The 14,124-nt window shown below is 35.8% G+C and overlaps 2 protein-coding genes across 3 annotated transcripts; both read right to left on the bottom strand.

The window, feature by feature from the left end:
- Positions 1-103: 103 nt before the first annotated feature.
- On the bottom strand, positions 104-7,045 carry LOC110659647 (E3 ubiquitin protein ligase DRIP2). The gene is made up of 7 exons (XM_021817631.2): positions 6,901-7,045; positions 6,215-6,314; positions 3,342-3,675; positions 2,762-3,207; positions 2,583-2,633; positions 1,201-1,273; positions 104-691 (listed from the first exon to the last, which is right to left on the bottom strand). The coding sequence occupies exons 1-7, from the start codon at positions 7,013-7,015 to the stop codon at positions 515-517; spliced, it is 1,296 nt and encodes a 431-aa protein (XP_021673323.2). The 5' UTR covers positions 7,016-7,045; the 3' UTR covers positions 104-514.
- LOC110659648 (magnesium transporter MRS2-I) lies at positions 6,209-13,907 on the bottom strand. 2 transcript variants are annotated; one of them, XR_009145805.1, is made up of 11 exons: positions 13,313-13,907; positions 13,165-13,194; positions 12,827-12,980; positions 12,598-12,719; positions 12,235-12,309; positions 10,644-10,868; positions 10,522-10,566; positions 10,295-10,339; positions 9,980-10,009; positions 8,361-8,504; positions 6,209-6,314 (listed from the first exon to the last, which is right to left on the bottom strand). XR_009145805.1 is itself a non-coding variant. In XM_021817633.2 (11 exons), the coding sequence occupies exons 1-11, from the start codon at positions 13,544-13,546 to the stop codon at positions 9,423-9,425; spliced, it is 1,167 nt and encodes a 388-aa protein (XP_021673325.2). In that variant the 5' UTR covers positions 13,547-13,906; the 3' UTR covers positions 9,036-9,422. The 2 variants fall into 2 exon arrangements, 1 of the variants encoding a protein (XP_021673325.2); XM_021817633.2 differs by lacking the exons at positions 6,209-6,314; positions 8,361-8,504 and adding exons at positions 9,036-9,509; positions 9,661-9,780 and having other exon boundaries at positions 13,313-13,906.
- Positions 13,908-14,124: the final 217 nt, after the last annotated feature.

A 14,124-nucleotide genomic window follows, 5' to 3' on the forward strand; every position in this document is an offset into this window, starting at 1 on the left:
CGAGGAAGCACTTGATCCAAAGCCTGAAGATGAATATTCTTGCCACTTGGGGGTTTGGGGGAGGGAGGAACGGTCTTTCTAGCTATCGAAGCAGGACAACAGAGACCAAAATTCAAGCTGGATCATGCAAGAAATTTCATGGGAAGAGTACATCTAACGTAGTTTCTCAATACTTGCCGTAAAAGCTACGCTTCTTGGCATCTAAGTCGCGTGTAAGGTTATATAGCAGCCGAGAAAACCATGTTAGTTACAAACTCAAGTATTTCGCATAATATTGTCTCCAAGCACTTGCACGGTTCATCCAAAGATGATTGCAAGCATCCCTCCCCTTTCTATCTGCTGCAATCCTGCAGCGGAGTATAGTCTGCAAAGTGCTTGCTGCAAATGCTGTAGAGGAACTATGGAATGCTTGTTTATAATATACTATCCAGGTAAATCCACCGTTTCATCATCAATGAGGCTCAAAGCACATCATTAGCGAGGATATGAAGGGTAGAAATATGGAAAACAAGCATTATTCTGGGTCTGGGACCTTGCGAGCATAGGCTAGCACCATCACAAAATCCTTTGCAGAGGAACCGATGGATGCTGATACTCGTTCTGACGTTGATGCTGTCTGTATCCAGAGATCAACTAAATTGTACAGCAGTAATGTGGGGACAACTGGTTGTCCCATACATTTGATCTCAACCTGCCAAAAACACCAATGAAAAACTCGCATAAATGATCACCACCGGAAGCACACATTTTATTAAACACTAAGGTTGCAAAATGATGTCAACGCAATAGTGCATCCCAGTAAAAGGTTAAATCAATACTCAAGTAAAAGCACTTCCAAAGGATTTTTAGTTTATTTTGTTTATCCTTTTGCTAATAGCAAAAAAATCACAAAATTAGATATCCACGAGGGGAAAATAAATCTGCAGATCGCATGATTTTGCTTAAGGACTCTGATGAAAAAACTGCATGTCAAATTTTGACAAATGATCAAATACTAAGAGGATGTATGTCCAACAAGAGGTCCACTTTTATTACTACTATTGACCCAAAAAAAAAAAGGGCTAAGGCAGGCCTCACATTTTCTTATGAAAATGCAATTGCTATGAGCATGGTCATTTGCATTGCATAACAAACTGCAGGTTAGCGCTTCCAAATTTAAGCTCACAATGCCCTATGAAAATTTTTTTGAAAGCTTCTCACCTCAGCTTCACTAACAAGGTCAAATTTCTTCATCAGGTACTTCTGGATAAGAGAAACAGGTAAATTTCCATCCCTGCCACAGAATGAAATGAACGACATGAAATATCTCCCAAAATTAGTTGATTTATTTCACTTTATTCACTAAGAAATTGTGTTCTTGCATGTCAGAATAATGAATAAGTCAAAAGTACTACTGAAAAACCATACCATGCACCAACGTTAATTCAAAACCAAATTATTGGAAGCATAAAATTTTTTCGAAAATTATGAGGTAAACATGTTATTTGCTCCTGTATGGCTGAACCGGAGATTTAATCATCTTAAAGGGGCTCTTATTATTTTGGGGGGAATATTATTGAGGTCATAGATCCTTAGCCACTCCGTCACAACATAGGCAGGTGACTATATCTAAATCATTAAAAGAAGCTAAGGTAGAGATGACAGGGTCATGAGGTTATTAGCAACATTTTTGTCCCATTAGGACAGAGGTAGCATGTCTGAGAAAGGTTCAGCTGTAAAGTAACAGACTCATGCCATGTTCAAAATGTGTCTTAGTTTTACCACTTGAATGTTGTCTTTAAATGCAATATCGATTCATACATGCTCGGATGTATGTACAACTCAACTCAATTCTACTACGTCTCTATCCCAAAAATTTATTGGGGTCAGCTATATGGATTCTCTTTCTCCACTCTAAACGATTTTGGGTCTCAGATGTTTGTACAAGCTATCAAAATAGGCATACTTAGTCAACTGCACCATCAAGGCCCTTTGGATTATTGGATAGGTAACATATAACTTGCAATGCAATAAACTTTCTGAGAAAGTACAATAACAGAAACCTCCAGATGCATCAATAAAAAGCATGACTCTTTTTTTTTTTCTTTTTCCTTAACAATAATTGTTTTACAACCATCTATCAGCTTGTCTTTTCTCAATTGTCATCCATGTTCTCCCATCAATAATTGTTTTGCAACCATCTACCAGCAATAATAGTCACCCTAGTCCTTAGCTCCAACCTAAACAAGTCAGTATCACTCCCTCAAGCTACCTCTCCTGTTCCAGCATATGGCTAACAAAAGAATTTCTCTTTTACCTAGTTGAAATTAGTTTATTTTTTGCTTGCTATGTATAGGATATAACATAGCATAGCAACTAAATTTCTAACTCATCAATAATAACTAATAAATACTCCTATGTATTTATCATCAAGTATCAATTCTGTGGGAATATATTATTCAGCCTCTTTTCCTCAAAGAAAATTTGAACCAAGTTAACATGGAAATTTTGGAGCAATCCTTGAAATTAAAAATCAGATGACAAACTTAAAATTACATTAAAAAAAAATATGAACGAGCAGCTACAAAGCCAAAGGAACTTACTTTATCCTCAAGTAATTTGCTGGAATTTGTGGCAAGGGTGCATCTCCCTCCCTGAAACAATTGATACGAAATAAGTAGGAATACAACCAAAAGCAAGTTTTAAGCAAACAAATTCTAATTTCTAATATCCTAGTGAAGTAAATTTTTTTTAGAAGTTAGAAGTTGCAAACAATTCTCACTGGTCCTCAGAAGCTACTAGTGAAAACCAAACTGGACCAGCTCTTCTCTCATGCTTTGCAGTGGTAGCATCCAGCACAGCTTGGGATGATATTCCCAGATATCCAAAATTAGAAGCTTTTTTTCGGCGAATCCTGCGCAATCTTTTGGGTCCTGTTGACTCTGAACGCACAGTATCAGTGTTATTCTTTTCATCATCTACTTTTGTTTTGTCTTTGTTTTCCTTAAATTTGGTTTTACACACATGAGTTTCATTGTCAGGATAATGAGTAGATTCGAATTTAGTATCAGAAACTTGTGAATTAGGTTTGAAAGACTTGGTCCTATTTGCAACTTCCACCAAACAATTCAATGGTTGCCAGAGATCTGATTTCCCATCCCATGATTCAGCACCATTATCTGTTTCATTATTGGGAGCAGGTTGGTTGGCCTCGGCAGAGGAAGAATTCTGCACAAGAAAAAAATGTTTCAAACATATTAGTAGAGTAAACAAGAACACTGCTGTTTCTCCAGCCACCAGGAAGCAAAAGAGTAAACTCAACATAAGCAAAAAAAAAAAAGGTACATTTTGACTTCTAATACCTGCCTTAGATTCTGATTGAACTTATTTATGGTTTCAGGAGAACTTGAGTTCTCTAGACAGCCTTCCATGGCATCTTCCTCTTTTTTAATGCGTTTCTCAATAGGAAAACTGGAACCTCGTAAAGCAGTAGCCTTTCTTGGAACAGGTTTTGTTCTTCTTCCTGTAGTAGTAGTCTGTGTTGATACTTTGGGAGTGCTGACCACCAATGATGAAAGTGATCTTTCCTTCCTTCTAACTGGTAATATAGCTGTGGGTGTGACTTCAGATGCCTCCACCTTTCTTCTTTTGAATGGGAAAATCTTGGCCCTTACATCTTGCAAATTGTGGTCTGGCCTGATTTTGATACAACAATAAAGTTCCTCAATTCACAATGATTTCTAAACAAGAACTTCAATTGTACCAAATTGTGCAGGTATTCAATATAACATATGTGTTAAAATGTTAATGCACACTCTAAAAGATAATTTTTAATATACACCTTCAGACATCTAAAAAGAAATTGCATGTCTCAAAAAAAAAAAAAAAACCGCATTATAGTATATCTCAGCCAAGCATAAAAAAAAATTAAAAAAAAAGGCAAAAAGATGTACGAGTAGAACTCCACCTGATCACTTAAAAGTACAAAACAATAGCACCAATAATATAAATCAATGTTCATAGACAGGTTTTTCCATCCCAACAGGGTAATAGGGAATGAGTGCTCCATGTGAAGATTCAGTAAGTTGCTAGTTCTCACCAGCATTCTACTTTAAATTGATAAACTCTAAATATAATGCCAATAGCTGCTTCATGAATAAACACCGATAAGAAAGTAGATTTGACACCATATGCATGAGGAATCAATAATATTGCCAAAGAAAATGAGGAAAATGCCATAATAAAAAATCTCTAGTAAAAATTTACAAGAGATGATGACAATTTTGTTCCCAGGAAACATTTCTTTCATCCATTGATCCAGAACCAAATTCCTCTTCACCATAACTCAATTCAGCACCAATTAAATGCATATGACTCCAAACAGCAATATTCTGCTATTTTATTGCAAACATTTTCCCTCCTTTTTTCACATGTGTAGCTTATTGCTAGTAACAAACTTTTCCCTCAAGAGTTTATTGCTAGCATATTAACAAATAAAGTCTTGAAAGGAAAATTATAAATAAAAGTGTGAAAGTTGTCCTACCAAATTTCACATCATGTCATGGCACTTCCTTGGTGTAGTGTCTCCACAAATAATCTGCATCTCATTAAACTATATAACCCAAATAATCATATGCCACCAGTTCCTTCAAAACAAATTGATAACTCAAGAAAGGGTAGGTATGTGTGATGATGACACGTCTTTTAGATTTGGCTAACGTGAATGAATAAGCAAATTTTGGGTTAGAGTGCCTACTTTACTATCACTTGGTTTTAGAGTGATCTCTTTAGGAGGATTTTATTGGGACATAATAAGGGCTAGGTAAAATTTGATCTTCCCATTGGAAGATGATCCTTATTTATAGAACTAGGGAACCAATGTTTTCCAGACACATGTAAAGTCCTGCAAGTGGCCTGTCTAGATCAATGATATATTCGTCTCAAGGTCGAATCAAGTGTTCTCCACAATACTAACATACTTGAGTTGAGGGTGACTAATTAGTCAGTCAGGCCAGTGTGTTTGCCTATCCGACCTGATTGTGTGAGATAGGCGTATGTAACGACTTTTTAATATAGACAATTCCCCTTCTAGCCGGTTAGAGTGTAGAGGCTTAGAAGTTAGGCTCCGCTCTGTTTCCGATTTTACTGTTTTGTGTTCGTTATCAATCTTTATAGATTTGGTGATTTAAAGTGCTTGTGCAGCATGATTAATTTTGAAGTTCAAGTAGATCCCTAATCCGACATTTTTCGCTACTTACGACCACAATACAACCATCTCTGAGGCTGTTCAGTGTAACCAACTTCTTTAGCTGAAGTTCGAGTGCTTCTACATCCTCCATTTCTCATACCGAGTACTTTTCCGACTTCTTACACAAAGTATACACGTGTCACTCTATTAGAGACCCGCTTATTTTATGATGTATCACACATTATCATCACTTCTTTGTGCAGCTCTATCATTTTTTAACTTCTTAATTACAATCAGGGTCCTAATTAAACAAAACCATCCCCATGTGGGACAGTGGTACAGGAGGGAAGGAACTTGTGGAGGAAAGCATTTATTGCATAAACCATCACCTCCCAGTCCTAGCTGAAAAAAAGAACGAAACAGACAGTGTCCAATGACAGTACAAAATATATCATTGACCTTGATAAAAAGTATAAAGCAGTGGATCAGCCAGGAAATTAAGCTGAATTGATATAGAATTTTGAAACCCTTGCTACAGATTATGTTATGATTCATTAAACTATTGCACTAGCAGAGGCACTAATCATCCCCTAATATTTTTGATAAAATTTGTTAATGTGATTTTTCATTGTTTTTTGAACCTTAAGGTATCAACAATCTTCATATACATGTACAAGCATGGGCATGGACCTAAAACCATTATTGCCACAGCTTTTTAAATGTTACAGACCAGTGTAAAAGATCGAATTTTAACCTCAAATTCTGAAGTACATATATGTATAAACAAATAATGTTTGATTAAGCAATGAATAATAAAGGTAGAGGCTAGTAGTTAACTGTTATATGCTTCACGTATGTTTAACGAAATAAAACATGAAACGCGTTCCAGTGAGACAGATATTTTACAGTCCCCAGGCATTATCAGTTTCAAGCTATCAGTTTTGCATGCCATCCAGGTTATGATCCACATCATCCAACACTATAGCAATATGATAGAGAGAGGAGGTGTAGGGGGGACAACGCCACAGGCGAGGGCAAGAATCTGACCTTAGTTTTTCCGATGGAACACGCCCAAGATCAATCTTGCATATGGGACAGTAATCTACTCCCTCGTCTGATATCTTCTGACATATGCACTTTCTGCAGACTGAATTCAAGAAAAGAAACGAAAATCAGACATTTTCCATTTAATTGCCTTTCATCAATCAAACATAAAATTGAAGAAGATCAGCGAACACTTATGTATTTCAGACTTTAATATATGAACTTAGTAAGCATTAACTTTCAACCACAAACTCTGCCAAGTAGCAACTACCCAGTTACTATCACATTCACAAAAAGAGAATCCATTCCAATGGCAGAACTTCTGCATGACTTTAATCTCAACCAAGGAAAGAATGAAACCCGAAAGCTTGTTCACTATTCTTAGTAAGCTTAATTTCTTTCTGGTCTTGCAGCGTCTAGAAAGGGAGATAAAGAGAGGAGAAACCAAGACGCGAAAGTAAGTACTAAATGCCCATTGTCTTACAGTAGAATTACGAAACGACCACGTCAAAATAAAGACAAACCAAACCAAATCAAGAGAGAGAAAATGCCTGAAACAAGAAGTAACCCACCCAGATTATCAACACTGCAAAATACAAGAAGAATCGAAAGGAAGAAAGATTTGGAAGTTAAGATTTAAGTGGAAACAAATGAAATTTCTTAAGAGAAATAGAGTTACAGAGACTGACACGTATGAAGACATTCAGATATGGTGGTAGCATCTCTCAGTAACTTATTGCAGAGAGGACATGTCATGCATGCTGCAATCGTCTCTCTCTTCACTTTCACCACCTGATTCGCCATCTCTTTATCTCAAAAATCCCTCCTTCTCACCTCTCTTTAGCTCCCTCCACCCACGTATATTAGTCCACAGAACTGCATGTTCCTATCAACAAAGAAAAACACACGAGATTCACGTCCATGTTTCTGTATTTATCGGCATTAGACCCAGAAATAACATCACAAGAAGCATAAAGAACACAAGAATGACAACAATAAAACCGCAGACATTTTATGGGATGAAACCTGAGAGCCTTTTGATTTTTGTAGGCATATAAAGAAGAGAGTTTTGAGATTACAAGATTTGGGTAATGGAGATTTGCGGAGAATCGACGTGGGTTTTGGTGGATTTGGACATGAGAAGCTTTATGGATGATCTAAATCTAAAGAGGTGGAACGAAGAGGAGAGAGGGGGACGGAGAGGATTCGTCGAGGAAAAACATGAACCAAGAGTTTCTCTGTTTTTATTTTATTATTTTATTTTCGAGTAATTAAAATTTTTAATTTTTTGAGGAAAATTTATTTTTTATATATATATGGACAACTAAAGACTGCTCGTGCAGCCGATTAGTTGAATCTCCATTTGGAGGATAAAGTGCGCCGAGAGTGCGCAGGGGAGAAAAAAGTTCACAGGCAGAGGCGTGTTCCGTGTAAGCGACGGCGAGCTTTACACAAGTGCACGTTGGCAATGCGTGCAACGTAGTACACCCCTTGTTGGTTCTGGATTTATCTCCACTGAATTTGAAGGACCATAATTATAAAAATTATTTTTCAATTTTAACTTTTCATTAAAATTTAAAATTTATTTAATATATTTAATCCAAAACATGACATTATGAAGGAAAATTAATTTTCTTCCTCCTCACTTTAATCCCACAATAAAAAAAATATGGAAAAATGGAAATTGTTGGGAAAAGAAAAGGCTTATGCTTTAACTTTGTGAACTTAATGCACAAGACAGGCAGGTTGGTAAAGCTAATTCATTTTTTTTTTTTTTAAAAAGATATTTATTATTTATTAGGAAAAAAAAAAAGGGAAATTAGTAAGGAAGAAATGTTATTCCTTCAACACTAACACAGCAGAAATATTATTAAAATAAGGCGAAGTCAAACAAGGAATACCCTTTCAGACCGGAACCATCTTAGGCAACCCTTTCAGACCGTAATCCACACCGTTTCAACTTTATTTTCCAATTACTTTATTTTCAATATTTTATATTTTTTTTCTTTTTATATTGAAAATAATGATTTTTTTTTTATATAGCTGCTACCATAAGCTAAGATTGGTTGTTAAGCTACTTGGACTAAAAATAAAAGTACTTAATTGTAATTTTCATGAGAAATGAAGCACAGCAGGAGGATAAATTTACTCTGTTACAAGCAGCCTGCTGATCTCACGCTTCACGTGGACCTTCTTGGATACTAAAATATAGCGTGGAACATTTGAGGATATACGTATATCAACTTGGCACCCTGCTGATCTCACGTCCCACATGGCTAATAGCATCGTGGGTCTGGAAAAATACATAATGCAAGAGAATTCAGCTAAAATGGTATTATATTTTCATTTTTATTTTATTATAAATTAATATTAAACCATTCACACCCCCAATTTTATAGATTTATAATCATTTGTAAATGTAATCAAACTCATAATTCAAACTATAATAAATAAAATTTAAAAAAAAAAACTCATTTATTAACTTGTTCGACATTTTAATTTATTATATTTCATATAAAAATATTAATTTTGACCTCATTGATTTCGCCAGTGAAATTATTACTCGTATCGAAAAAATTTTATGTAAATCTGATCCATCATAAATTAATATATAATAACTAATATATAATATGTATGTGAAAATGGAATTCACATTGCTTCATATGATCAGCTAGCAAAAGCAATCAATGGCTGCGTGCTCCTCTTTTTCAAGAGTAGTGCTTTCACAGGGGAGGTCTAACCCTAACCCCTGGAAGCAAATTGAATCGGCCCCAGCAGTAGCCCACATTGCTTGTTAATGTCAAATGCACTGGGACACAAATCATGAATTCGATCTCACCTGTTCTTCACACAACAATAATATCTCTCCTGGTCCTGGATTTTAGTTACAACTAAAGGCCAATCTCACTATACATGTTTTTATTAACACAGTACTAGCTAACAAATTAATGCCTCTATGGCACCCACTTTCTAGCTAAATTCAATGACTAACGACATGACCACCTAACCCATGATCGATCCAATATTTTCTACATACCAATGATAGACATAGCATTTTACTTATTTGGGTTTCGCACCGGAATTGATGATCGAGTCGTTGAACATGTTCCTAAAGCCACCAAAAGTAAAGGACTTGGAAGTACTATTTCAAGCTTTATTCTGCATCTCCTTCTAGCTGGTTTTTTGTACATGTAATGTATTCATTCAGGAATCAAGACCCAACAAGACCTTTGTGCCGAGCATATGAAATTATTGATGTGAAAATACTTGCACAAATTATGGCTGTGAGGATGACCACCTAATGTTGGAGGCAAAAAGAATAGGGTGTGAGAAAAATAAACTCTTCCAAGTCGGTATGATTCAGGATCTTTAGCAAATTAAAAAAATATTGGTTTATTTTTTCAGTTTATGTAATATTCTTTTGGTTTTAAGGTGATTACTACACATACCCATTTAAATACGTAACTATGGCCCTCCCTCCATGTGTATTGTAAATTCATGCCAAAAATTGCTGCCACTAGGGAATACACAGACAAACACACAGTCCCTGAACATAGTAAGAGCTCTAGCTGCCACAGTAATAAATAAAAATGATTAATCAATGTTGTGCAGATGAAATTGTTCCAAGCAAAATTAATTTAAGATATTCTGGACTAGCTCAAACAGCAAACGTAAAAAAATATAATTATCTAAATAAGGAGATGAGAGAAATCAACGCCTAACAAAAAAGAAGGAAATCAAATATACATATAGATTCAGCAAGCGCACCTGAATTAGTTGATTCCTATGATTATCAAGCTGTAGCAAACAAAAAAAATGCATATTTTTAGTGTCAAATTGCCCTGGAGGATTTTTTTTTTTTTTTTCATTCGACTCCCACAAAGATTCGACTTTGAAACTTCATAGCTTGAAAATGACTCCACTACCATTGAATTAAAGCCATTGTTAAATTGCCTTGGAGGATTTTGATAATATAACTAACAGAAAGTACAAATTCAATTGACAGAAATACAAGACGTATTCCTAAACTTTCAAAAATATCCTACAGGAATGACTCTCTATTCAAGTTGTCCAACTCTGTACCTGGATATTGATGTAGTCCTCTGTGTCGTCAATGTATTCACGCAACTGGAAAGACAAAAGGATTAACAAATGCATCAGAACAAGCATGACGTAACAGCAATATTCTGGACCAGCTAAGCATAATCTCATGTAATCTAGGTTCCAAATTAACTTTTTGTGCTTCATTATATATGAAATAGACCTTACAAGAACAAAAACTATTCTGCAAAAGAGGCATGGAGGCCTACCGTAGTCAATTTGTTCAATGTGCCATCTATCTGCATGAAGTAAGCCTGCAAAGAAAATGCATATCAGCTTAGAATTTTGTGTGAATTGAACGGGCAATACAGCACTAGATTACATTTACAACCTCAAGCAACATTTCAAGGTCTTCAACATCGTTCTCCCCTTGCATTGTTGTTGCACTGGCCCTACTTGTTCTGGATATCTTTGAACCTATGGTAGGAGAGTTAAGAAACCAATTGGGGGCACCAGAGCCACTGACAGGTGAAGATAAGCCAACTAATTTTCTTGATAAGTAAAGGTCTGCCATATCATCATCATCATCCAGAAGTTGCTCAAGTTCATCCCTTACCTGGAATGCTTCACAAGTGTAAGTCTAAATTTGAGGATAAAAATCGATTCGTTTTCATATGCTATTGATCATTTTAAGCTATAAGGATTCTGTTATTTTTTGTGACTTGAAAATTTGGATATGTTTTTCATGGGCCCGAATTGTGACCCAATCCAAAAGTTTTCGCGCTGCGACCTGGGGTGGTAGTGTAGGACACGGGTGATAGGCCTGAACTCGAAGCCTACTACTGATCTCCTTGGGGGTGCAAAGGCAACGCCCCCGCCGTATGAACCAATATAAATATTGTAATATTCTATACTTTTGCGGTAGAGTTGTGAGATATTTGGGAAACACACTAGGTTAGGGTTTGAGAGTTCGGATTGATTGTATCTTACTTTTTTCATCACAGTGGAACCTTTTTGTCTTATCTTGCCTGTGGACGTAGACCTTACAGTTGAACCACTCCTGTGTTATTCTTCTTCTCTTTTTAATACTTTGTGATTTTGCTATGTGTTTTAAATTTGCGTGCTTATTACAAATTCAAACATATGTACTTTAACATGCAGCACCTATATTGAAAAAATTTCAAATTTCAAGAACTTGGCTAGATATAACATGTATAAAGGGAGAAAACTGAAAGTACTGGTTCAAGATCTGTATTTTACAGTGATAATCATGTAACTTTCAATTATAGTCCTGGTGTCTCCTCCATGTGCAGACAGATACTAAGCAATTTTATCAGTTTCTTCTCCGTAGTGTTTCAATTTTTCCCTTGATTCTTCTTTCCTTTGCTCTTTGAATGTCACAAAATTCCCCCTCAGGCTTCTCCATCTTTAGGATGAGTTTGGTTCAAGGTATTCCTCTTACTGTTATCCGACTCTGATCAGCAATTTTTTGTTAAAAGAGTCTGCTTTTCCCTTGTTATATGTGTCTCAAGGAAAAGAAAAAGAACATCCTCACAGAAGGTAGCTCAGAATCACTGTTATTTGCATTGCCTAGTGGCTACTTAGCTAACTAGATAAACTAATATTAGATTCTGGTAAGAAGAAAAGACCTTTTAAACTAAAATTATATCTGCTTTCCTTAACTATATGGACAAATTATTTTATAATTTAGATAAATCAAAAAAATATGTCCAGTCCCATCCATCAAAGGAAAATTTTAATGTTCTACAGGAATGAGTTTGACTTTTTCTCTACTTTTTCACTTTCTTTGAGAATTGGTATACCCATGTACCTAAACTGATTATAATGAAGTTTATTAATCTTTTTAAATCAAATAATATTATTCTTGTAAATGAGCAACAAGCATTTAAAGATTCTCAAAAAAAAAAAGAACGTTTAAAGAAATGAACTCATTCATAGATGCCACAGCAATGTCAATTTACCTTTTGAACACGATTTGTCAACCTTGTCATGGAACTCTTCAGTTTACGCACCCGATCGAGATTACGACTGCTAATCTGCATGGTTGAAATTTGACAGAAGCATTGAAGCCTTTCCATTGATTTGATAAGATATATACTTCCATTATTCATGCCTAAATAGCAAGATACTTGCTGTAAAATACAATGATATCTGTAGACTTCCCAAACAATGAATAAATCCATTAAAGGGTCTAGTGATGCATGCTGTCTAAGAACGAAATTTTTCTATGTGATAAAATCTTTATAAGCATGGTAGTGGCAGCGATGGCCACATAATCATTTAAGCCAAAAATCTGATGCAAAGATCATTAATTAAGCCTTTACCTTGGAGGTTAGCTCATCTAAAGCAGGATAAGCATCGGTCTCCAGTTCTCGAGTACGCGCATCTAGAAAACTACAAATGGCTTCTAATGCAACTTCTAATGCTCGGAATTCAAATGGAAATTCTACATTTCAAAACCCACATACCACATAACAACAAACAAATTTTCAATAGTTTAAACCAAAGCAAATATAACCAGCAAGGGAAAAATTTAATCTACTCTGATCATACCATTTTCTTCGCCTGTATCAAAATCTTTTGGCACCCCAGGATGCTCTTCCTCTTCGCCTTGAATTTCGCTCGTAACATTTACAAGAGGTAATCGTCTTTGAAGTTCCTCAACAATGGGGATTACATTATCGTCCAATGGGTCTCTAAGCAATACCTATCACAGGATTTAAAGTACAAAGAGCCTATAACTCACTATCATTCAATTATAATTATGAAGTTTCCTTGTTTATTCCAAAAAGAGCAACAGGGAAATTTAAACATAGAACTGAAAGTGAACCGTTATTCTTCTCCGACAACTATGTATCACTGGCAATTGCAGAAAACAGAGAACTAGTTACCTCCTCTGCTGTGATTATTGCTTTGATATGCTGAAACCCAAAAACAACAACCAAAGGTACACCAAATTAGCAACCAAAACATCGAACAAAGAAAAAAGCAGCAGTATTATTCTACTTCACTGCAAATTTAGAAACTGAAAAATCTCACCTCCAAATTGAGAACAATAACTCCTTCTCTGCCCAAGATCGCTGAAGGATATGATAAAAGAGGATCAAGGATTCGAAGATCTCTGGCGTGAATCTGGACTCTACGCATGATAGCGTACTTGTCCACATCAAGAATGGTACTCTGCCCGTTGTGATCCAGCAAAATCCAGCTCCTGGAAACCGCAGTCTTCTTCTTCAGGGACTCCACCGGAACCAAAGTTCCATCTCGACCCATTTCCAGGAATTCAATTTCACATACCTCAAACAAGTGCAGTGTCCTCTTTGCAGACCGAAGTCAGTTGGCAAGCTAAGGCTCCATTTGAATTATTGGGAGTAAATTAGTAGGATATGTTTGCCAGAAAATGAGAACTCAACAGCTTGGAGAGGTTGGAGGGAGAGCGAAAAGGTGTGTCTAAAGGTATGTGAAAGAGAAAGAGGAAGAGATAGATAAAGCAGACGAATACTGGAGGAAGGAAGATCTAGAGAGGATTGCATGGATGGGTTACAGTAGGGGAGAGTTGCAGAGTAAGTTCAAATTGGAGGGGAAAAAGGTTTCGAACAGATAAGTCTGATTTAGTTTTACTTGCGTGTAAGGACGCGTGCTGCCGCTACCCCTTGGCTTTATCCCGAGGGAGCCTGGATTTTTAGTTTTTTACGAATAAAATTGTATTTATTTATTTTTCATTAAATAAAAAATGTAAAAGCTTCAATTTATACACTAATATTTATAAAGATAATAAATATATTAAATCTAACTAACTTAATTTCAAAAATTAATTCTAAAAGAGAAGGATTATTTAAATTTTTATATTT

The sequence above is a fragment of the Hevea brasiliensis genome, chromosome 2 (genome assembly GCF_030052815.1).
Source record: "Hevea brasiliensis isolate MT/VB/25A 57/8 chromosome 2, ASM3005281v1, whole genome shotgun sequence".
NCBI lineage: Eukaryota > Viridiplantae > Streptophyta > Magnoliopsida > Malpighiales > Euphorbiaceae > Hevea > Hevea brasiliensis.

Bases quoted from the DNA above. Each gene is read 5' to 3' on its own strand.
- LOC110659648 (XM_021817633.2), bottom strand. From the start codon at position 13,546: ATGGGTCGAGATGGAACTTTGGTTCCGGTGGAGTCCCTGAAGAAGAAG. The intron at 13,195-13,312 runs GTGAGATTTTTC...TTTGGGTTTCAG, and splicing joins TTATTGTTCTCAATTTGGAG to CATATCAAAGCAATAATCAC. The intron at 12,981-13,164 runs GTAACTAGTTCT...ATCCTGTGATAG, and splicing joins CAATAATCACAGCAGAGGAG to GTATTGCTTAGAGACCCATT.
- LOC110659647 (XM_021817631.2), bottom strand. From the start codon at position 7,015: ATGGCGAATCAGGTGGTGAAAGTGAAGAGAGAGACGATTGCAGCATGC. The intron at 2,634-2,761 runs GTGAGAATTGTT...CAATTGTTTCAG, and splicing joins CTAGTAGCTTCTGAGGACCA to GGAGGGAGATGCACCCTTGC. The intron at 1,274-2,582 runs GTAAGTTCCTTT...ATTCTGTGGCAG, and splicing joins GCAAATTACTTGAGGATAAA to GGATGGAAATTTACCTGTTT.